Here is a 22,967-nt window from a genome sequence, read left to right as displayed (position 1 = left end):
CATCATCTCCTGAGAAGGATGTAACAGTGGTTAACTAGGATTTTGTGGATTTAAGAATGCTTTGCTGTAAAATTGAGGAAAATGCAGTATTTATCACATGGATCTGAGGATAGGAGATGAGAAGAGGGACCTGGAAGCTTCAGTGATTGCCAGTGAAGCAATGAGCCAATGAAAAGAGCATAAGGAACAGATTACACCAGTGCTAATTGCAGTGTAAGATGACGGATTATTGCAACCTGGTGCCTTCACCCTGAAGTTGCCAGAAAAATATAGGACCTCCAGATAAATTTGAGTGTTAGATGTACAATAACCTTTTTTGTAAAAGTATGTCTGATACAATATTTTGATGTTTATTTGAAATTCAAACTTAAGTGGGCATCCTGTTTTTTTTGTTTTGTTTTGTTTTTTTTTTTTTTTTTGCTGTACGCAGGCCTCTCACTGTTGTGGCCTCTCCCATTGCAGAGCACAGGCTCCGGATGCGCAGGCTCAGCAGCCATGGCTCACGGGCCCAGCCGCTTCGCGGCATGTGGGATCCTCCCGGACCGGGGCATGAACCCGTGTCCTCTGCATCGGCAGGCGGACTCTCAACCACTGCGCCACCAGGGAAACCCCATCCTGTATTTTTATTTGCCACATCTGGCAACTCTACTCCACATGCATTTTCCCACAAAATCTCCATCACAGACTGTAGGTGCTGCTGTAGGGAGAAGAAGACAGAGGAGAGAATCCCTGCGTAAGACTGCACTGAAAATATAAATTGCCTGAGAAAACGCTGAAGTGGCTGAGATTTCCTGAAGTCAACTGGATTAAATTATCTTCTAAAAGACAGGATAGGGGTCCTAGATTGAAACTAAATTCAGCTTAAAAAAGGGAGAAAATTACAATTTAGCACATGTGAGTTCTGTGGTTTGCAAACGTTTACCTGCTTCAATTTGAACTTCATAACAGTCCCGTGCAGCTGTCAGGAGAGGCATCTTTGATGTAAAGAAGGATTAAACTGAGGTTCAGAGTTGAGAAGTGACTTGCCCATGGTCATTACATGATGAGTGGCTGGCTGAACCCATACCAGACCTCAGTCCCCCTGGCTTATTCCCCACAAAGAACCTTTTACCTATGCGAGGAGACATGAATAACATAGCTAAAGATTATTGGACAAAACATAATTTACTTTGTTTGATACAGGAGCCTGAGCCATTAAGAAATATAATTCAGAAAAGTTTCAAGGGAGTTGAGCTTTCTTGAGGGCTACATATGAACTGGCTTGACCTTCAAGATCATATCCAAACAAACTCTTACCAGTTGCCATCACTACTTGCCTAGAGATTAATTTCTACTGCCAATAACTGGTGGTCAGAAAAGAGAAATTTAGCCTTCGAAAATTGTAATCCTGCATTTGAAGTTTTCAATGTTCTCTTCTCTGCCAGACTTTAATCCCTGATCACTCGGTATCTTTGCAAATCCCTTTATTTTTCCCTTGTACCTAGCTTACATGTGTTGACTTCACCTTCATTCATGTACTCATTCTTATAATAAATATTTATTGATTATGGACTGTGTATTGGACATGAGGTAAGTACTAGATGAGCGAAACAGACATGTCTTTCATGTATTTTCTGGTTTTTGAAAATAAAATCTGAAGATTAGAGGGATCATTCCATTGATAATGAAATCCTTTCTGCATCATTTCATAATCACCAAGCGATTAGCCTGGAGACCTCAGGTGAAAGAGACTACTTTCTTCCTGAGACAATACATCTCAACATATCATAGATTTAGATACTTTTTTTTTTTTTTGTGGTACGCGGGCCTGTCACTGCTGTGGCCTCTCCCATTGCAGAGCACAGGCTCCGGACGCGCAGGCTCAGCGGCCATGGCTCACGGGTCCAGCCGCTCCGCGGCATGGGGGATCCTCCCGGACTGGGGCACGAACCCGTGTCCCCTGCACACTGCGCCACCAGGGAAGCCCCCTAGATACTATTTTTAAATAGCAAAAATTATAGTTACATATAGTAATTAAGAAAGGGCATGTACATATATAGATGACGTGGGAATAATGGGAGCCTACGGTGATGACTTGTGGAAACACAAGTGATCAAATAGTGTACATTGGGACTGTTTTGTCTGAAAACGAGCCTGACTCAAAGAAAATCTCTCAATATGAGAGCTTGAAAATATTGTAAATATTTACTAGCTGATCTTACTGATTTAAGGAACATTTACTTTAAAAAACTAAATCTTCCTTACTGGAGAAAAAAATAAAAGGAATAAATTATCCCACTTCTTGCTACCTAACCCAGAATCCCATAGGAAAAGATATTTATATACTTTGTGGGTCCAGCCTCACTCCCCTCACAAGTACAAAAGAAGGTAAAAAGAGTCTTAAGATGCATTTCATCTAGATGGTAGACATTAGAATACTATGAACCTTCTTCAGTGAGAGCTGAAAGTGCCCATTTCGCTAGTATTTTCCCCACGCCCATTAAAGAAATTGTTTCTAACCAAACTAGAAATGGGAAGGCTTGCTTGAGAAAAAAGGTTTCTTGAGGCATTAGATTCCAAAACCCATCTTAGGTTTGGAAGTCCTTACGAGAGATCCACATTCTGTCACAAAGCTAAACAGATCAAGAATATAAAGAATACATATTTGCTAAACAACTCTTATGAACATGTTTATTCGTGGTATCTCCCAAGCCAAGAATTTAGCTTCCTTAATAGTGTCACAAATTTACAAATCTCTGAACCCAGAGACTGACGTTACTCTTCCTTCTGCATAATAAGAAAGACATATCTAAAGTTTTTTTCAAGTGTAATTGCTGAAGTCATATAAGTCTATGAGAGGGCAACGATTCCAAAAGTAAGGATAATACTTTTAGCTCTGAAAGTCTGTTTGCTAGAAGCCCTGACACTCCGAATTCATTTTCTTCTCTTTGCAGCCTCTTGGATGCCTTATGTTCATTTATTCCGTTAAAATTATAAAATGTATTATAATTTCCACCCAGATGTCACCCTTCACTTCAAGACTTGGTGGCTTCCTCCACTAACACCCCCTCGTGTTGGCATGCTGCTCTCCTGGCCACCGAAGCAGCCTGCATTGGAGCTTCCAGGATCACTATGTTCAGAGGCAGATGGAATCGTCTTGCACCTACTGCTCACATCTCCAAAGGACAACCTGCATCTTCCAGTGTTCTCTAAATCCCTCTCTTGTGGAACTTGGGGCAAATCCTCCCAGCGATGGAAGAGAAAACCTTTGAGTAAGAAAGTGTCCTACTCAAAAGTGTCTCTTACTTATTAACCAAGAGGAGCTTGAGCTTATCACCTCACTTCTATCCAATAGACAGCCATCTGTCCAACAATGGACGCCTCTCAAGTGTTAGGGAGAGTTTCTGTCTCCCTTCTTTTATAAGAGTTTTAATTGTGTCTTAGAGTTCGATTTTAGCTTACAGACTTGTGTGTCTGTTTTCCTGTGGTGCCTGGTGTTATACCTTATTATAAAATAGAGTTCAAGGTGGACAGACACAGCAAGATCTCCTTATCTGGACATATACCTGATATTCATGCATAGTGGAAGCCTTTAAAATCTTTGTAATGAATGGAGGAATAATATGTCATAGATAAGGCATGGTGATATTTAGGGAAACACAACATGGTCTCTTTATCCACTCATCTGTTTAGTTTTGAGATTTGATTATACTTTTAGAACTATAAGACTAAAAACTACTAGCTGAACTAAGAGATAAGAGAAAGATACATAGATCATTTAAATTTCACCCAGGTTGCCAACTGTGAGCTTCAAACACCACAAAGTGCAGCAGCTGAGTTGAGATAGGCCTTCTTGTTGCCTAAGAACTTGCTGTTTTTCCAGCCAGCTATTCAAACATTTCCCAGGGAACAGTAAACAGGTCCTCACACAAAAATGCAACGTTTTTTCCTAACAAAGAAAGGATTGAAATACTCCACGATTACCACAACTGAATCAGCTATATGTATACGTATATCCCCTCGCGCTTGCGTCTCCCTCCCACCCTCCCTATCCCACTCCTCTAGGTGGTCACAAAGCACCACCGAGCTGATCTCCCTGTGCTATGCAGCTGCTTCCCGCTAGCTATCTATTTTACATTTGGTAGTGTATATATGTCAATGCTATTCTCTCACTTCGTCACAGCTTGAGACATCCCAGCTTACCCTTCCCCCTCCCTGTGTCCCCAAGTCCATTCTCTATGTCTGCGTCCTTATTCCTGTCCTGCCCCTGGATTCATCAGAACCGTTTTTTGGTTTTTTTTTGATTCCCTATATATGTGTTAGCATGTGGTATTTGGCTTTCTCTTTCTGACTTACTTCACTCAGTATGACAGACTCTAGGTCCATCCACCTCACTACAAATAACTCACTTTCATTTCTATTTATGGCCGAGTAATATTCCATTGTATATATGTGCCACATCTTCTTTATCCATTCATTTGTCAGTGGACACTTAGGTTGCTTCCATGTCCTGGCTATTGTAAATCATGCTGCAATGAACACTGTGGTACATGTATCTTTTTGAATTATGGTTTTCTGAGGGTATATGCCCAGTAGTGGGATTGCTGGGTCGTATGGTTGTCCTATTTTTAGATTTTTAAGGAAGCTCCATATGGCTCTCCATAGTGGCTGTATCAATTTACATTCCCACCAGCGGTGCAAGGGTGTTCCCTTTTCTCCGCATCCTCTCCAGCATTTATCGTTTGTAGATTTTTTGATGATGGCCATTCTGACCGGAGTAAGGTGATACCTCATTGTAGTTTTCATTTGCATTTCTCTAATGATTAGTGATGTTGAGCATCCTTTCATGTGTTTGTTGGCAATCTGTATATCTTTGGAGAAATGTCTATTTCAGTCTTCTGCCCATTTTTAGATTGGGTTCTTTGTTTTTTTGACATAGAGCTGCATGAGCTGCTTGTAAATTTTGGAGATTAATCCTTTGTCAGTTGCTTCCTTTGCAAATATTTTCTCCCATTCTGAGTGTTGTCTTTTCATCTTGTTTATGGTTTCCTTTGCTGTGCAAAAGCTTTTAAGTTTCATTAGGTCTCACTTGTTTATTTTTGTTTTTATTTCCATTCCTCTAGGAGGTGGGTCAAAAAGGATCTTGCTGTGATTTATGTCAAAGAATGTCCTTCCTGTGTTTTCCCCTAGGAGTTTTACAGTGTCTGGCCTTACATTTAGGTCTTTAATCCATTTTGAGTTTATTTTTGTGTATGGTATTAGGAAGTGTTCTAATTTCATTATTTTCCATGCTGCTGTCCAGTTTTCCTGGCACCACTTATTGAAGAGGCTGTCTCTTCTCCATTGTATATTCCTGCCTCCTTTATCAAAGATAAGGTGACCATATGTGCGTGTGTTTATCTCTAGGCTTTTTATCCTGTTCCATTGATCTACATTTCTGTTTTGGTGCCAGTACCATGCTGCCTTGATTACTGTAGCTTTGTAGTATAGTCTGAAGTCAGGGAGCCTGATTCCTCCAGCTCCGTATTTCTTTCTCAAGATTGCTTTGGCTATTCGGGGTCTTTTGTGTTTCCATACAAATTGTGAAATTTTTTGTTCTAGTTCTGTGAAAAATGTCATTGCATTTTTTTTTTTTTTTTTTTTTTTTTTTTTGTGGTACGCGGGCCTCTCACTGTTTTGGCCTCTCCTGTTATGGAGCACAGGCTCCAGACACGCAGGCTCAGTGGCCATGGCTCACGGGCCCAGCCGCTCCGCGGCATGTGGGATCTTCCCGGACCGGGGCACGAACTCGTGTCCCCTGCATCGGCAGGCAGACTCTCAACCACTGCACCACCAGGGAAGCCCTGCCATTGGTTTTTGATAGGGATTGCATTGAATCTGTAGATTGCTTTGGGTAGTATAGTCATTTTCACAATGTTGATTCTTCCAATCCAAGAACATGGTATGTGTCTCCATCCATTTGTATCGTCTTTAATTTCATTCATCAGTGTCTTATAGTTTTCTGCATACAGGTCTTTTATCTCCTTAGTTAGGTTTATTCCTAGGTATTTTATTCTTTTTGTTGCAATGGTAAATGGGAGTGTTTCCTTAATTTCTCTTTCAGATTTTTCATCATTAGTGTATAGGAATGCAAGAGATTTCTGTTCATTCATTTTGTATGCTGCTACTTTACGAAATTCATTGATTAGCTCTAGTAGTTTTCTGGTAGCATATTTAGAATTCTCTATATATAGTATCATGTCATCTGCAAACAGTGACAGCTTTACTTCTTCTTTTCCGATTTGGATTCCTTTTATTTCTTTTTCTTCTCTGTGGCTAAAACTTCCAAAACTATGTTGAATAATGGTGGCGAGAGTGGGTAACCTTGTTTTGTTCCTGATCTTACAGGAAACGGTTTCAATTTTTCACCATTGAGAACGATGTAGGCTGTGGGGTTGTCATATATGGACTTTATTATGTTAAGTTCCCTCTATGCCTACTTTCTGCAAGTGTTTATCATAAATGGGTGTTGAATTTTGTCGAAAGCTTTTACTGCAACTATTGAGATGGTTTTTCTCCTTCAATTTGTCAATATGGTGTATCACATTGATAGATTTACATATATTAAAGAATCCTTGCATTCCTAGGTCCTTTTACTGTGCAGTTGGATTCTGTTTGCTAGTACTTTGTTGAGGAGTTTTGCATCTATATTTATCAGTGATATTGGCCTGTAGTTTTCATTTTTTGTGACATCTTTGTCTGGTTTGATATCAGGGTGATGGTGGCCTCACAGAATGAGTTGGGAGTTGTTCCTCCCTCTGCTATATTTTGGAAGAGTTTGAGAAGGATAGGTGTTAGCTCTTCTCTAAATGTTTGATAGAATTAGTCTGTGAAGCCATCTGGTCCTGGGCTTTTGTTTGTTGGAAGATTTTTAATCACCGTTTCAATTTCAGTGATTGTGATTGGTCTGTTTATATTTTCTATTTCTTCCTGGTTCAATCTTGGAAGGTTGTGCTTTTCTAAGAATTTGTCCATTTCTTCCAGGTTGTCCATTTTATTGGCATAGAGTTGCTTGTAGTAATCTCTCATGATCCTCTGTATTGCTGCAGTGTCAGTTGTTACTTCTTTTTCATTTCTAATTCTATTCATTTGAGTCTTCTCCTTTTTTATCTTGATGAGTCTGGTTAATGGTTTATCAATTTTTTTTAACTTCTCAACGAACCAGCTTTTAGTTTTATTGATCTTTGCTACTGTTTCCTTTATTTCTTTTTCATTTATTTCTGATCTGATCTTTATGATTTCTTTCCTTCTGTTAACTTTGGGGGTTTTTGGTTCTTCTTTCTCTAATTGCTTTAGGTGTAAGGTTAGGTTGTTTATTTGAAATGTTTCTTGTTTCTTGAAATAGGATTGTATTGCTGTAAACTTCCCTCTTAGGACTGCTTTTGATGCATCACATAGGTTTGGGTCGCCATGTTTTCATTGTCATTTGTTTCTAGGTATTTTTTGATTTCCTCTTTTATTTCTTCAGTGATCTCTTGGTCATTAAGTAGTGTATTGTTTAGCCTCCATGTATTTGTATTTTTTACAGATATTTTCCTGTAGTTGATATCTAGTCTCATAGCATTGTGGTCGGAAAAGATACTTGATACGATGTCAATTTTCTTAAATTTATTAAGGCTTGATTTGTGACCCAAGATATGATCTACCCTGGAGAATATTCCATGACCACTTGAGAAGAAAGTGTATTCTGTTGCTTTTGGATGGAATGTCTTATAAATACCAATTAGGTACATCTTGTTTAGTGTGTCATTTAAACCTTGTGTTTCCTTATTTACTTTCATTTTGGATGATCTGTCCATTGGTGAAAATGGGGTGCTAAAGTCCCCTACTATGATTGTGTTACTGTCAATTTCCCCTTTTGTGGCTGTTAGCATTTGTCTTATGTATTGAGGTGCTCCTATGTTGGGTGCATAAATATTAACAATTGTTATATCTTCTGCTTGGATGGATCACTTGATCATTATGTAGTGTCCTTCTTTGTCTCCTATAATAGTCTTTGTTTTAAAGTCTATTTTGTCTGATATGAGAATTGCTACTCCAGCTTTCTTTTGATTTCCATTTGCATGGAATATATTTTTCCATCCCCTCACTTTCAGTCTATATGTGTCCCTAGGTCTGAAGTGGGTCTCTTGTAGACAGTATATATGACTCTTGTTTTTGTGTCCTTTCACCCAGTCTATATCTTTTGGTTGGAGCATTTAGTCCATTTACATTTAAGGTAATTATCAATAGGTATGCTCCTATTACCATTTTCTTAATTGTTTTGTGTTTGTTTTTGTAGGTCTTTTCCTTCTCTTGTGTTTCCTGCCTAGAGAAGTTCCTTTAGCAGTTGTTGTAAAGCTGGTTTGGTGGTTCTGAATTCTCTTAACTTTTGCTTGTCTCTAAAGGTTTTAATTTCTCTGTCTAATCTGAATGAGATCCCTGCTGTGTAGAGTAATCTTGGTTGTAGGTTTTTCCATTTCATCAGTTTAAATATGTCCTGTCACTCCCTTCTGGCTTGCAGAGTTTCTGCTGAACTATCAGCTGTTAACCTTATGGGATTTCCCTTGCATGTTAATTGTTGCTTTTCCCTTGCTACTTTTAATATTTTTTCTTTGTATTTAATTTTTGATAGTTTGATTAATATGTGTCTTGGTGTGTTTCTCCTTGGATTTATCCCGTATGGGACTCTCTGCACTTCCTGGACTTGACTGTCTATTTCCTTTCCCATATTAAGGAAGTTTTCAACTATAATCTCTTCAAATATTTTCTCAGACCCTGCCTTTTTCTCTTCTTTTTCTGGGACCCCTATAATTCGAATGTTGGTACGTTTAGTGTTGTCCCAGAGGTCTCTGAGACTGTCCTCAAGTCTTTTCATTTCTTTTTTCTTTATTCTGCTCTGTGGTAGCTATTTACATTATTTTATTTTCCAGGTCGCTTATCCGTTCTTCTGCCTCAGTTATTCTGCTATTGATTCCTTCTAGAGAATTTTTAATTTCATTTATTGTGTTGTTCATCATTGTTTGTTTGCTCTTTACTTCTTCTAGGTCCATGTTAAATGTTTCTTGTATTTTCTCCATTCTATTTCCAAGATTTGGGGCCATCTTTACTATCATTACTCTGAATTGTTTTTCAGGTAGACTGCCTATTTCCTCTTCATTTGTTTGGCCTGGTGAGTTTTTACTTTGCTCCTTCATCTGCTGTGTATTGCTCTGTCTTCTCATTTTGCTTAATTTACTGTGTTTGGGGTCTCTTTTTTGCAGGCTGCTGGTTCATAGTTTCTGTTGTTTTTGGTGTCTGCCCGCAGTGGGTAAGTTTGGCTCAGTGGTTTCTGTAGGTTTCCTGGTGGAGGGGGCTGCTCCCTGTGTTCTGATGGATGAGGCTGGATCTTGCCTTTCTGGTGGGCAGGGCTGCATCTGGTGGTGTGTTTTGGGGTGTCTGTGAACTTAGTGTGATTTTAGGCAGCCTCTCTGCTAATGGATGAGGTTGTGCTCCTGTCTTGCTGGTTGTTTGGCATGGGGTGTCCAGCACCGGAGCTTGCTGGCCATTGGGGGGAGTTGGGTCTTACTGTTGAGATGGAGATCTCTGGGCGAGCTCTCGCCGATTGATACTATGTGGGGTCGGGAGGTCTCTGGTCATCCAATGTCCTGAAGTCAGCTCTCCCACCTCAGAAGCTCAGGCCTGACACCAGGCTGGAGCACCAAGACCCTGTCAGCCACGTGGCAGAAGATGAGAGATCATGTGGAGGAGAAATGAGGAGACTCAGCCAATATCCAGTACCCACTGCCACCTATCTGAGTGAAGCCAACTTGGACCCTCCAGCCACAGTGGAGCCTTCAAGATAACTGCAGATTAAATGATCCCAGGATAAGGACCTCCCAGATTTACCATACGACTCAGCAATTCCACTCCTAAGTATTTACCTCGAGGAGAAGGCGTGGGTGGAGCTAGCTTCCACAGAACGGTAAGAGACCCTGGTCAAGAGGCATGAAATCAGGGGAAAATCTGAGTTGAGGCTGCGGCGTTGGTGCAGCAGAGGAGCAGCGGTGCCTGCAGCCGCTGAGCAAGCACACAGCTTCACTCTCCTTCACTCACTTTAGTATATTCTTGTGACAACCCATTTTAGAGATGGGAAAACAAGATTTCAATAATCAAAATTTTATTTTGATAAAGAAATAGCTTAACTTTCTAAAAAGGGAAATAAGGAAACGGAAACTAGATCTTTTGTTTTTTTCAACAAATGTGGTTACAAAAAACGTGTGTCGACTTACTGTACTTTCCAAGAAGTTTCATATTACTCTCTGAACATTTCAAAACATTTTCCCAAAGCTTTTTGCCTTGAGAAGAATGTCCAGAGCTAGAATTTTTCTGCAGTTACTGGGAAATCTTCCCTCAGCTGGTACCAAAGTTATTAAAAGCCAATTTCTAGTGCTGTCTCAGTTAAAATCAGAAAAGCAAAATAGAATTTAAACACAAGACAATGCTCTTAAGCAAATTCAGTTGTGGTATATCTTCTTAAAATTTGGACACTTTTCCTTCCCTTTCCCAAGTGGCACCCTTGTTTCCAAGCATTACTGGAATGTATGTGTTTGTCCAAGAAATACATCTCAAGCCTCCTATCACTTTCTTTTGTCTTTGAAGACATACAATTACAGGGTCATAAATTAATGTTCATATATTAATTTTCTCATAGTATTAAGACCGTGTCTTGGTTTAGTGTAACTTCCATTTAACACCCATTTTGGAATTGAATGTTAATCTCACTTAGAAAATTATTTGTCCTTCGCCTATAAGACTTTTAATGCCTTCTGTTCACCAGCTGTCTACTTCAGCTCTCCCAGAATATTAAAACCTGCTTTCATACTGATGGAGTTCCTCATGTTCATCAATAATGCTTTTCTGTTTCCTCAAAGCAATGAGTCAGTCTGCTCATTTTCTCTTATAGTAATTCTTCCTCTTTCCTTATTCTTGGCAAAGATAGAGCAAAAAAGGAACATGACATATGTCTCAGAAGTTTTCATTAAATCATATTTCTTTTATGCAGCCACACTCTTCCCATCTCATAATGTCATAAAGAAATTCATTTCCTCTTCCTGGAAAGGGAGTCTACCTTACCGTTCTCATGCTTACTTCCTCCAGTGGAAAAATGAGAGATGCCCTCCACAGTTCTTCTGTCATTGGCTCACCCTTGTCTTACCCCAAAAGATTTTTCCTATACTTTTTTTAGTTCCATCAGTATCTCAGTGAGAATGCAACAGTTTTTGTTTGTTTTGAATGTAGGATTTACTTCTGCAGAGTGCTATTGTAAACAGTAATTCAGCAGAGCTTCCAGCTGGAAACTAAGCTGTGTTTACTTAAGGAAGCAAATATTTTAAGATACTTCAGATGACAATTGAGGAGGAGATGCCAGAAGTCCGTGAGATAAAGAGAAACTTCCAGGGATTTTTCCTGGGAGATCTTACCCTCAAAGAGAGAGTAAAGGCACAGTAGCTTGATCCAATGGTGATGCTTTAAGCCAGAAAGGAGGGTTTGCTCTGACAATAGCATCATTCCTGATACCAGCTTGAACTTGGGCCCAGTCACCGAATGATTCTTATGTGAGGGAGGGAAAGTTGAGAGCAGGATATATAGGGCAACCCAGACAAATCTGGCTTTAGGTCCAGAAACCAATTTCTACTAGCTATAGGACCATGAGAAAATGATCTAGCTTCACCGAGCCTCAGTTTCCCCATCTGCAGAAGAATGAAAGTCAAACTGTTACACATATTTCTGGCAAACACTGGATGTGTAAAGTAGCATTAGGGGCCTGTGTAACTAAAGTTGCAAAAGGAAATGTCTTTCCATTGAAATGGAGAGAGCAATAGCATTTAGCTGCATTTGGGCTCTGGAGAATATATCCAAATATTAGGCTGACTTGTCACAGTGAGTGGTACCACAACAATGCCACCGAGAGTGGTAAAGCTGACGTCTAGAAGCAGCAGTGATAGGTGGGCATCTGACAATCACTGGCAGTCAAAAGCTTGAGGATGAGAAACTGGGCTTATAAGTGTATATTCAATATTCCCCTGTAGACTTTGAGAATTATTTGTGAAGGGATTCTAGAGATAAGTTGATTTTGTATATCTAGTTTTCTCACAGTGCATGAAAACAAACATGTTGCATAACCCTGGTACCTTCTAGAAAAACCTATGTTGTGATACTTTACACATTCATGTGACACTTTATACCCCATCCACAGGAAGTCCATGACCGGTGGGGAAGACATGTCTATACATAAATGATTACAAAACCAAGGTGATAAAGCCTATGAATGAGGTATAAAGAAGGTATTTATTTAGGACAGAGCAAAAGGGAGCTGGAGAACTCTGTGGGACTAAAGAGTCATGAAATGTCCAAACCTTGGCATAAAAGATAGTTCATCCAATGGGCAAGGAGACAAGGGTTTCCATGAAGAATAACCAGCATGTGAAAAGGCATAGTACATGAAACTGCACGGTCTGTTAGAGGACTGTGGAATGGTGGGACATGGGTGCATTTTGGGAAGTGGGAAATGGAGAGTGGAAAAAAGAAAACGAGCAGTTTTAACAGGAAAGATACTGAATTCACCTTTGAAAATGCTGAGTGAAGTTGATATGAGTATAGAAAAGTACTTGACCTTTAGTAGGTGTATGTGTCGGAAGTCATCAGCCTATATTTTGTAGTTTAGTGAGCCAATGATTATGGACAGATCCCTGGGTGACACTAGTATAACACGGGCAGGTGATGAAAGAGAAGTCAGTGAAGGTGAGTGAGAAGAAAAGATCAGAAGGAAAAAGGAGGGTGTTGAGGGATACTTTTATAGATGTAAATGGAGTAAGACATTTTAAGAAAGTTGAATTAGTGAATAGTATCAATTGCAAATGGAAGGACAAGTGAAAAATCAGATGCAAAATGACTGTGGATTTATCAGGGTAGAGCTTATTAGTGGTGTGATAAGGGGCTGCAAAGTCTTGGACGTCATGATCAATAAGCTTGGCTATGATATATTAGAGTGAGTTAGAACATTACCCCTAAAATGGGGGTGAGGGAGGGATAAATTAGGAGTTTGGGATTAACAGAGACATAGTACTATATATAAAATAGATAAATAACAAGGACCTACTGTATAGCACAGGGAACTACATTCAATATCTTGTAATAACCTATAATGGAAAAAAATCTGGAAAAGAATATATACATATCACTTTGCTGTACACCTGAAACTAACACATTGTAAATCAACTGTACTTGAATAAAAAAATTAAAAAATAAAATAAAATCATACTTAATGGTGAGAAAGAAAGAACATTACCCATAAAATAACATGAGGTCTCATAAATGTTTAAAGTTGAGGAGAATTAAGCTGGCAAGAGGTGATGGAGAGAGTGAAGATTTAGGAGCCCAAACACTCTTTAGTGACTGGTCTTATTAAGTGGTCCTCACTGCTACTCAGCAACTCATTTTAGTTTTGCACCTCTCTCCTGTCTCTCAGTCTCTCAATGGCCATTTCATATCTTCCCTTATGTTAACCACTGGACTTCACGTTTACCCTCGCTTTCATTCTCTGTAGATGTCTTTACCTCACACTTCACAAGGACAATAAAAAACATCAGCCAGGTACCTGTTCTCCTTTGCCTGGATATGTATCGGAAAACGAGCCAATTTCATCAACAAAGTGATAGGGGAAACAGTATCTTGAAGAGAGGTAGAAGTTCCAGTTAAGTCCCCAGCACAGAGCGAGCTAACTTCCAGGAGAGTAGCAATAAGGATGGAGAAGAGGTCTTTAGCACATAAGGAGGAATCCAGAAAACAAAATGAACGGAATGGGGAGGGAAGTCAGTCAAATGAGTCTTGGGGGCTGATAATCAGAGAATATGCAGATCAGAGGTACTGGAGGGAATTCAAATTTTCATCATTAAATTTCTTTCCGGGATTAGACAAGATGGCCACTACAAAGAAGCACACATTTCGTGAAGGAAGGAAGTCTTAACTGGGAGTTAGAGATATGTGTATGGGGGTGGGAGTGAGAAGAGAAGAAAGAAAAGGGGAGGAAAGCCTCCTTGCCCCTCATCATTAGCAGAGAGTCATTTCTAACTCTGAAAAGAAATACTTCTTTTTCAGGGAGAAGTGGGAAGAACACACACCATACTATTTGGTCATTAAACGAATGAAAGAGTTATAGGAATATCCACAACATTTTATTAAGTGAAAAAAGGTGAGTTTAACAAAACAGGGTGTGCACGCGTGTGTGTGTGTGACAGAAGGAGACACACAGACAGACCCCAAATGCTGAGAGAGGCTCTCTAGGAGCTGTGGGCATGGAGGGGATTTCAGAGGCTGATACATGTTTGGCGAGGCCTAAGGCTTATACAATTCCAGGACCTCCTTTAAGAGAAAAAGACACAAATCTGTGAATGCTAATTAGTTACAAAAGTAAATATTTGTTTAGGGGAATCCAAGCTTAATTAGCTCCACAACAAATCTGTCTCTACATGATTTTTATAGTATTCTCTATGCTTAGTATAGCTTTTCCACAATGAGCATGAATTATTTTAGAACTAAGAACCAAAGCAGAAGTTATGTAAATTTTTTTTTTTTTTTTTTTTCTTTTTGTGGTACACGGGCCTCTCACTGTTGTGGCCTCTCCCGTTGCGGAGCACAGGCTCCGGACGCGCAGGCTCAGCGGCCATGGCCCACGGGCCCAGCCGCTCCACGGCATGTGGGATCCTCCTGGATCGGAGCACGAACCCGTGTCCCCTGCATCGGCAGGCGGACTCCCAACCACTGCGCCACCAGGGAAGCCCTATGTAAATGTTTTTAATGTCAGCCATGCTCTCTAATTTACTTACATTAGATCTCTTTTGAAATGATCATTAGAGACGGTTTCTAATCAGAAGGGCTGCAGAGTTTAAGAGCTTATGTTGTCATTTATGATGTATTTCTAGAAAGTCATGCACAAAATTCCTAGCTTGAGCTTACCCTTGAATTTTATTTGCTTACATAAAGCACTATAGACAAATATCCTAAAACAAGAGGAAAGTCAAAGTCAAACAACTCTAATCAGGAAAACCTTGTTCTTTCATCAAAAAAATGGACGTGAGTTGTGCAGACTTTCGCAACCCAGTGTAAGTGGGTTTACAAAAACGAGGTTAGCGCCTCCCAGTAAAAGAGCTGTCGCTGCAATAAGCGTTCTTTCTTGCGGCTTGAGCTCTGCTTCCCCTGGTATCACGCTTTAAACTGGAAGGAGCTTCTGCTGAGGGTTTCCTTGGTAACAGGAAGTGACTGTGTATGAGAAGTTGGTACTGGTTCACTTTGTCCTCTCAGCCATCAAGGAAGTGCATTACTGTAAATGATTTGGGGACTGTCCCCATGCATTCTTCTCGGTGAACACGCTGCTGAAGGGTGTATTGAGAAACCGCGAAAGAAGATGTTTTCTTACCTTCACAGAACATGGACTTCTGTGACTTGGCATTGGTCCCGGGGTGACCCCTCTGGGATCAGGAGAAACATTCCTCTCAATCAGATCGCAGATTTTATTATCCAGCTCCATGCTTTCACATCTGCCCAGGGGACATGGGAAAGTCACATTTTACAAAGATAATTAAAAATGATTATAATTTTGTGAATGATGTGGAGGTGTTATTCGTGTACGATACCCCTCTAAAATCTCCAGTTCTCTAATTTCATTTTGTATTCATTAGTTGCTGCCATTAGAGAACTTTAAAGAGTATTGGAGTTTAATTTTCACTTACTTGCACATTTATTCCAAGTAATCAAGTAAGATACAGGCAGGTTTAGGGATTTTCACAGTCTGATAACGATGACCAGAGCTGAGCACTCCCAGTAAGCCTGATGCTTTACATCCATATTCTTATTCAGTGGGTATAACAACGCATTACCATAGTCAGCATTACCTGCGTTATACAGATGAGCAAACTCAGACTTAGGAAGTTAATTAACTTACTAATTTACATGATATCACACTGCAGAACATTGGCAGGACCAAGATCAGACGCAGATCTGTAGGGTTCTATGGCCTGTCTCTGGGCTATGTTTGCTGTATGTCTTCAGTTAAACTGAGAACAAATCCCTAAGGAATTATTTGCCACCAAATGGAAATATTAGAGTCAAAGAGTACCTGGAAATTACCTTAAAAAGAACTTAGTCCAACTTGCATCATTTATATGAGAACAAGAATGAATTGCTTACATTCCCATGACTATTAACAGGTAACATCAAAATTTAAATCAGATTTTCTGACTCCAGTCCATTTTTCTTTCCATTATATCATGTTGGCATGATGGAGAAATCTTCTCATTAAAAACACAATTCAAGGGCTTCCCTGGTGGCGCAGTGGTTGAGAGTCCGCCTGCCGATGCGGGGGCCACGGGTTCGTGCCCCGGTCCGGGAAGGTCCCACATGCCGCGGAGCGGCTGGGCCCGTGAGCCATGGCCGCTGACCTGCGCGTCCGGAGCCTGTGCTCCGCAACGGGAGAGGCCACAACAGTGAGAGGCCCGCGTACCGCAAAAAAAAAAAAAAAAAAAAAAAAAAAAAAAAAGGAAAAAAACCCCACAATTCAAGAGAAAAATACGTTCATTTTGTTATTTTTCTTTACATAGTTTTTTTTTTCTTTTCCCTTCCTCATCATTTTTCGTCCCTTAAAAACAACCCCTTGGAGGCTTCTGGGAAGATGGCGGAAGAGTAAGACGCGGAGATCACCTTCCTCCCCACAGATACACCAGAAATACATCTACACGTGGAACAACTCCTACAGAACACCTACTGAATGCTGGAACAAGACCTCAGACCGCCCAAAAGGCAAGAAACCCCCCACATACCTGGGTAGGGCAAAAGAAAAAAGAATAAACAGAGACAAAAGGATAGGGACGGGACCTGCACCAGTGGGAGGGAGCTGTGAAGGAGGAAATGTTTCCACACACTAGGAAGCCTGTTTGCGGGTGGAGACAGCGGGTGGCGGAGGGGGAAAGCTTCGGGGCCGCGGAGGAGAGCACAGCAACAGGGGTGTGGAGGGCAAAGCGGGGAGATTCCCGCACAGAGGATCAGGGCCGACCGGCACTCACCAGACCGAGAGGCTTGTCTGCTCACCCGCCGGGGCGGGCGGGGCTGGGAGCTGAGGCTCGGGCTTCGGTCGGAGCACAGGAAGAGGACTGGGGTTGGCTGCGTGAACACAGCCTGCAGGGGGTTAGTGCGCCACGGCTAGCCGGGAGGGAGTCCGGGGAAAAGTCTGGAGCTGCCGAAGAGGCAAGACACTTTTTCTTCCCTCTTTGTTTCCTGGTGCGTGAGGAGAGGGGATTAAGAGAGCTGCTTAAAGGAGCTCCAGAGACGGGCACGAGCCGCGGCTAACAGCGCGGACCCCAGAGACGGGCGCGAGACGCTAAGGCTGCTGCTGCCGCCACCAAGAAGCCTGTGTGCGAGCACAGGTCACTCTCCACGCCTACCTTCCGGGGAGCATGTGCAGCCCGCCACCGCCAGGGTCCCGGGATCCAGGGACAACTCCCCTGGGAGAACATACGGCGCGCCTCAGGCTGGTGCAACGTCACGCAGGCCTCTGCCGCCGCAGGCCCGCCCCACACTCCGTGCCCCCCCCCCCCCCCCCCCCCCGCCCCCGGCCTGAGTGAGCCAGAGACCCCGAAGCAGCGGCTCCTTTAACCCCGTCCTGTCTGAGCGGGAACAGACGCCCTCAGGCGACCTACATGCAGAGGCGGGGCCAAATCCAAAGCTGAGCCCCAGGAGCTGTGAGAACAAAGAAGAGAAAGGGAAATCCCTCCCAGCAGCCTCAGAAGCAGCGGATTAAAGCTCCACAATCAACTTGATATACCCTGCATCTGTGGAATACATGAATAGACAACGAGTCATCCCAAATTGAGGAGGTGGACTTCGAGGGCAAGATTTATGATTTTTTCCTTTTTTCCTCTTTTTGTGAGTGTGTATGCTTCTGTGTGAGATTTTGTCTGTATAGCTTTGCTTCCACCATTTGTCCTAGGGTTCTATCCGTCCGTTTTTTTGTTTTTTAATATTTTTTCTTAATAATTATATTTTTATTTTAATAATTTTATTATATTTTATTTTACTTTATCTTCTTTCTTTTTTTCCTTCCTTCCCTCCTTCCTTCCTCCCTTCCTCCCTCCCTCCCTCCTTTCTTTCTTTCTTTCTACTTCTACTAATTCTTTCTTTCTACTTTGTCTCACTTTTATTCTGAGCTGTGTGAATGAAAGGCTCTTGGTATTGCAGCCAGGAGTCAGTGCTGTGCCTCTGAGGTGGGAGAACCAACTTCAGGACACTGGTCCACAAGAGACCTCCCAGCTCCACATAATATCAAATGGCGAAAATCTCCCAGAGATCTCCATCTCAACACCCAGCTTCACTCAACGACCAGCAAGCTACAGTGCTGGACATCCTATGCCAAACAACTATCAAGACAGGAACACAACCCCACCCATTAGCAGAGAGGCTGCCTAAAATCATAATAAGTCCACAGACACCCCAAAATACACCACCAGACGTGGACCTGCCCACCAGAAAGACAAGATCCAGCCTCATCCACCAGAACACAGGCACTAGTCCCCTCCACCAGGAAACCTACACAACCCACTGAACCAACCTTAACCACTGGGGACAGACACCAAAAACAACAGGAACTGCGAACCTGCAGCCTGCAAAAAGGAGACCCCAAACACAGTAAGATAAGCAAAATGAGAAGACAGAAAAACACACAGCAGATGAAGGAGCAAGATAAAAATGCACCAGACCTAACAAATGAAGAGGAAATAGGCAGTCTACCTGAAAAGAATTCAGAATACTGATAGTAAAGATGATCCAAAATCTTGGAAATAGAATAGAGAAAATGCAAGAAACGTTTAACAAGGACCTAGAAGAACTAAAGATGAAACAATGATGAACAACACAATTAATGAAATGAAAAACACTCTAGATGGGATCAATAGCAGAATAACTGAGGCAGAAGAACGGATACGTGACCTGGCAGATAAAATAGTGGAAATAACTACTGCAGAGCAGAATAAAGAAAAAAAAAAAAATAATAATAAAATAATAATAAAGAAATAAAAAAATAAAATAATAATAAAGAAAAAAGAATGAAAAGAGCTGAGGACAGTCTCAGAGACCTCTGGGACAACACCAACATTCGAATTATAGGAGTTCCAGAAAAAGAAGACAAAAAGAAAGGGACTGAGAAAATATTTGAAGAGATTATAGTTGAAAACTTCCCTAATATGGGAAAGGAAATAGTTAATCAAGTCCAGGAAGCACAGAGAGTCCCATACAGGAAAAATCCAAGGAGAAATACGCCAAGACACATGTTAATCAAACTGTCAAAAATTAAATACAAAGAAAGCATATTAAAAGCAGCAAGGGAAAAACAACAAATAACACACAAGGGAATCCCCATAAGGTTAATGGCTGATCTTTCAGCAGAAACTCTGCAAGCCAGAAGGGACTGGTAGGACATATTTAAAGTGATGAAGGAGAAAAACCTGCAACCAAGATTACTCTACCCAGCAAGGATCTCATTCAGATTTGATGGAGAAATTAAAACCTTTACAGACAAGCAAAAGCTGAGAGAGTTCAGCACCACCAAACCAGCTTTACAACAACTGCTAAAGGAACTTCTCAAGGCAAGAAACACAAGAGAAGGAAAAGACCTACAATAACGAATCCAAAACAATTAAGAAAACGGAAACTTTTTCTTTTCCCGTGACTTTTTTCTGTGACTTTTGGGTTTTACTTTTTGTTATTGTGATTAGTAGTCTGAGTGTGCTACTGGCTATAAGGGGGAGAAACAAACTACTCAATGAAGAAGTTACTCTGTGTAAATGTGCTTTAGATCCACAAGTCATGGTGTCTTAATTATTTCGTAATTGAGAGCTTTAACAGTTGTGGCTTAAAGAGGTGATGGAAGAGAAAAGATTTGCTCACAAAATTTTCAGAGTAGCATCGGCCTTGGGCAAGAGTGACTATTTCTAGAGTTCAACCCAAGGCTATGTGGCTTAATAATTTAAATAAATATCTAAAAATGGTCTTTGCATGTCTGAAACAAAAGCCTGGAGGGTCGGGATGTTTCTTATAAACATGGACTCTGTTACTGCCCTCTATCTGCATTCTTGGTTGGATCCCTATTTATCTCCTCTCTGCTTTTTGTGATGTGCCAGGTCGCTGAACTGATGCCACACACCCCAGCCAAACCTCTTGTGGCTGCTCCCTGGAGGAACGCGTGGACAGAAGAGCCAGATTGGAGTGGAGATAAGGTGCAGCTGCAGGTGCTGTTCAGCCCGCGAAAGGTTACAGGTGAGCATAGTTCTGTAGAAACCACATCTTCCTATAACTATCCTACGGAGTTAAGGTTTGGCCATCTTACTGGAACTATTCTGCATCAGTAAAACATTCTTGTTCACAAGGGCAGAGCAACAGATGAGGCAGGATACAGCGTCTATAAATACACACTGTTTCAACAGGAGATATTGTGATACATGCAAACCTTGGCCTTTTTGTCTGGCTGAATGTTAGCCATTGTGCAGTTCTCACCTTAAGTATGGGAGCATGACAAGACCCTAGATTGCATGAGATGTTCCAACTATGTATTTCCATAGCAACGTGTATTTCCTACAGTAGGCAGCTTATTACACTTGATTGCATGTCTACTCACATGTATCCTCCATTAAATTAGAAACCCCTGGAGGCAGGCACAGGTTTGGCTTGCTTATCATTGTAACTCCAGAGTCTCAGAGTGATTATGAAATGTTTGACAAGAGAACAGATAGTCAAGAACAACTAGGTCTGAGGTCAACAAGGATGCCAGGTAGTCCTGAAGGACGGGACGCTTGTATTAAAAAGTCACGTGTAGGCTGCTCATCTGTTCTCTCTAGACGTGTTCTCTCCATGGGATCTATATGATTTCTTCCCTCCTCATCTCAGTAGTCAGCCTCTGGGAGAAGGAGCTGACAAAGTCTAACAGCTATGGAGATTGTAACAGGGCACACAACTTTCTGCTACAAGCCATAGAGCTTTAGGCATCAGCAAGCAGCGTTCTGGAGGGATTTTGGAGTTGTGGAGTCCTTCCAAATTCCCTGGAATCAAACCTGTAGTCAGGTTGATGCTTGAGAAGAAATATAAGTCAGGATAAAATCTTGTCCGAGGGCAAGTAGTAAGCATGATTCTCTCCTCTCCTAACAAGTTTTCTGAGTTTTTATTGAGAGAAAAATGACACCGTTTTTAGATCTTAGATCTTCTGGATAGACTGAGCCTGGAACACCAAGGTTTGTTAGGATGTGAGTTTCTCTACTCCAGGGAGCAGGGACCCTGTTGGAGGAACAGCAGAAAGACGAAGAAGTCACGCAAATATTGCTACTCTCCCTACTATTTATTATGGGGTTGAAAACACACAAAATACACCCTCTAACAGGGATACAGGAGGGACATAGCTTGAGAGTTTATGGGTCAATAGGGGATAGATTCCTTGGTGTTTTTGTTACTATTTCTTTTGAATATGGCAGACTATCATGAAGGTTGTTCTTTATTTACTTAAAATTCCATTCTTTTGAAGAAGCAGAGACTATAAAAAGTGAATACTCTTAAAGATTCAGGTGTTAGGAAACATAATTCCCAACCAGCATTGTGAATAAGTTAAGCCTGTTACGTTAAGCTTGACCTGAAGGTCAAGAAAACCTTGGCATTTTAGCGTTTGTATCACGTGGATAAAGCTTTTGCACATTGCTCTGCAGAGTAAATATGCTCATGCTGATTTACTGAAAACAAAATGAAGCTAGCTATACATGCAGAGCAAAATTATATATTTTATTGTGAATGTTGAATGATGGCAGAGAATGCCAGCCCAAAATATGCCACTTAAGCATAAGGATTATTTTGAACAAAAGATACTTGAAAAACAGCAGATACAAAAAAAAGCATTCTGATCTCCCCCTTTTCTTCCTGAAAACAGGAGATAAAACTCCCTTGTGAAAGATGTCCCCCTATACTAGGAAGAAAGAAGCATTCTTATCATCAAGGATGGGAAATTAAGATGAAGAGAAATCTGTACAAACAGACCTTGTTAAAATAATTCGTATCTTCCGTTAGCCTCATCATGTTTCAGTTACTTTTCCCTAATTGTCTTTCTTTGATCAATTTAGTATAAAAGCATTGTATACTAGGTTTTGCCATTTCTTTGGGTCTTCATTTCCTAACCTCTTAGGCTCCCATGTCCCCAAAAACTTGTTTGTGTGGTTTTCTCCTATTAAGCTGTCTTTTCTTGCAGAGCCCATTCAAGAATTTTCCTCCCCTGCACTGTACTTGGAAATAAGCATTTCAACAGGAACATTAAGTTATATATTTTACAATTGTATCTATATCAGAAAAGCAAAGTAGATAAATTAGATCTGGGTACACTCATCTGATATAACCACATTTCGGTGTCGACGATAGTTTTCCTTTAATTTATCAAAATGTATCTCTTCTTTACACAATACCAAGTTGTGACATTCTCTAGGAAGGTCGGAAGGCTAAACTTTGGAAGTCTAATTATAATATTTTCCCTAGTATCTCATTGCTGTTTAATATTGAGTATGTATTTAGGTAAAACATATGATCAAATAAAACAATATTATCTTAAAACTATTCTCTTAACTCAAATCTATATTGTTACAGCTGAATTTCATTGGGACAAATATTTGAAAGGACTTTTTTAAGGAACAGCCATTGGTAAAATAATTTTATTCAAATTATTTTAAATTATTGCAAAGAAGGTGAGAAAGTGATACTTTTAATAACTATAGCTGAAGTATTAAGTAATTTGGACCCCCATATACTTGAGAGCTGTATAAAAATTTTATAATAGGAGAAGTAGTTTACCTTTCTATTTACTTGATCTTTAAGTAATACTTATTTAAACGATATCAGTTTAAATGTGAATTTTTCAC

At 40.7% G+C, this 22,967-nt stretch overlaps 1 protein-coding gene across 1 annotated transcript in view; it reads right to left on the bottom strand.

Annotated features, from left to right (window-relative positions):
• TNIP3 (TNFAIP3 interacting protein 3) overlaps positions 1-22,967 on the bottom strand; it is a 96,002-nt gene that overhangs the window by 44,129 nt on the left and 28,906 nt on the right. The window contains exon 3 of the mRNA XM_033856723.2: positions 15,455-15,575. Coding sequence (XP_033712614.2) covers positions 15,455-15,575 — 121 coding nt within the window. The remainder of the gene's footprint in view (positions 1-15,454; positions 15,576-22,967) is intronic.

This window comes from Tursiops truncatus, chromosome 5 (genome assembly GCF_011762595.2).
Source record: "Tursiops truncatus isolate mTurTru1 chromosome 5, mTurTru1.mat.Y, whole genome shotgun sequence".
NCBI classification, from domain to species: domain Eukaryota; kingdom Metazoa; phylum Chordata; class Mammalia; order Artiodactyla; family Delphinidae; genus Tursiops; species Tursiops truncatus.
Note: the sequence above shows the minus strand (reverse complement) of the source record. Positions and strands in the feature narration are given on the sequence as shown.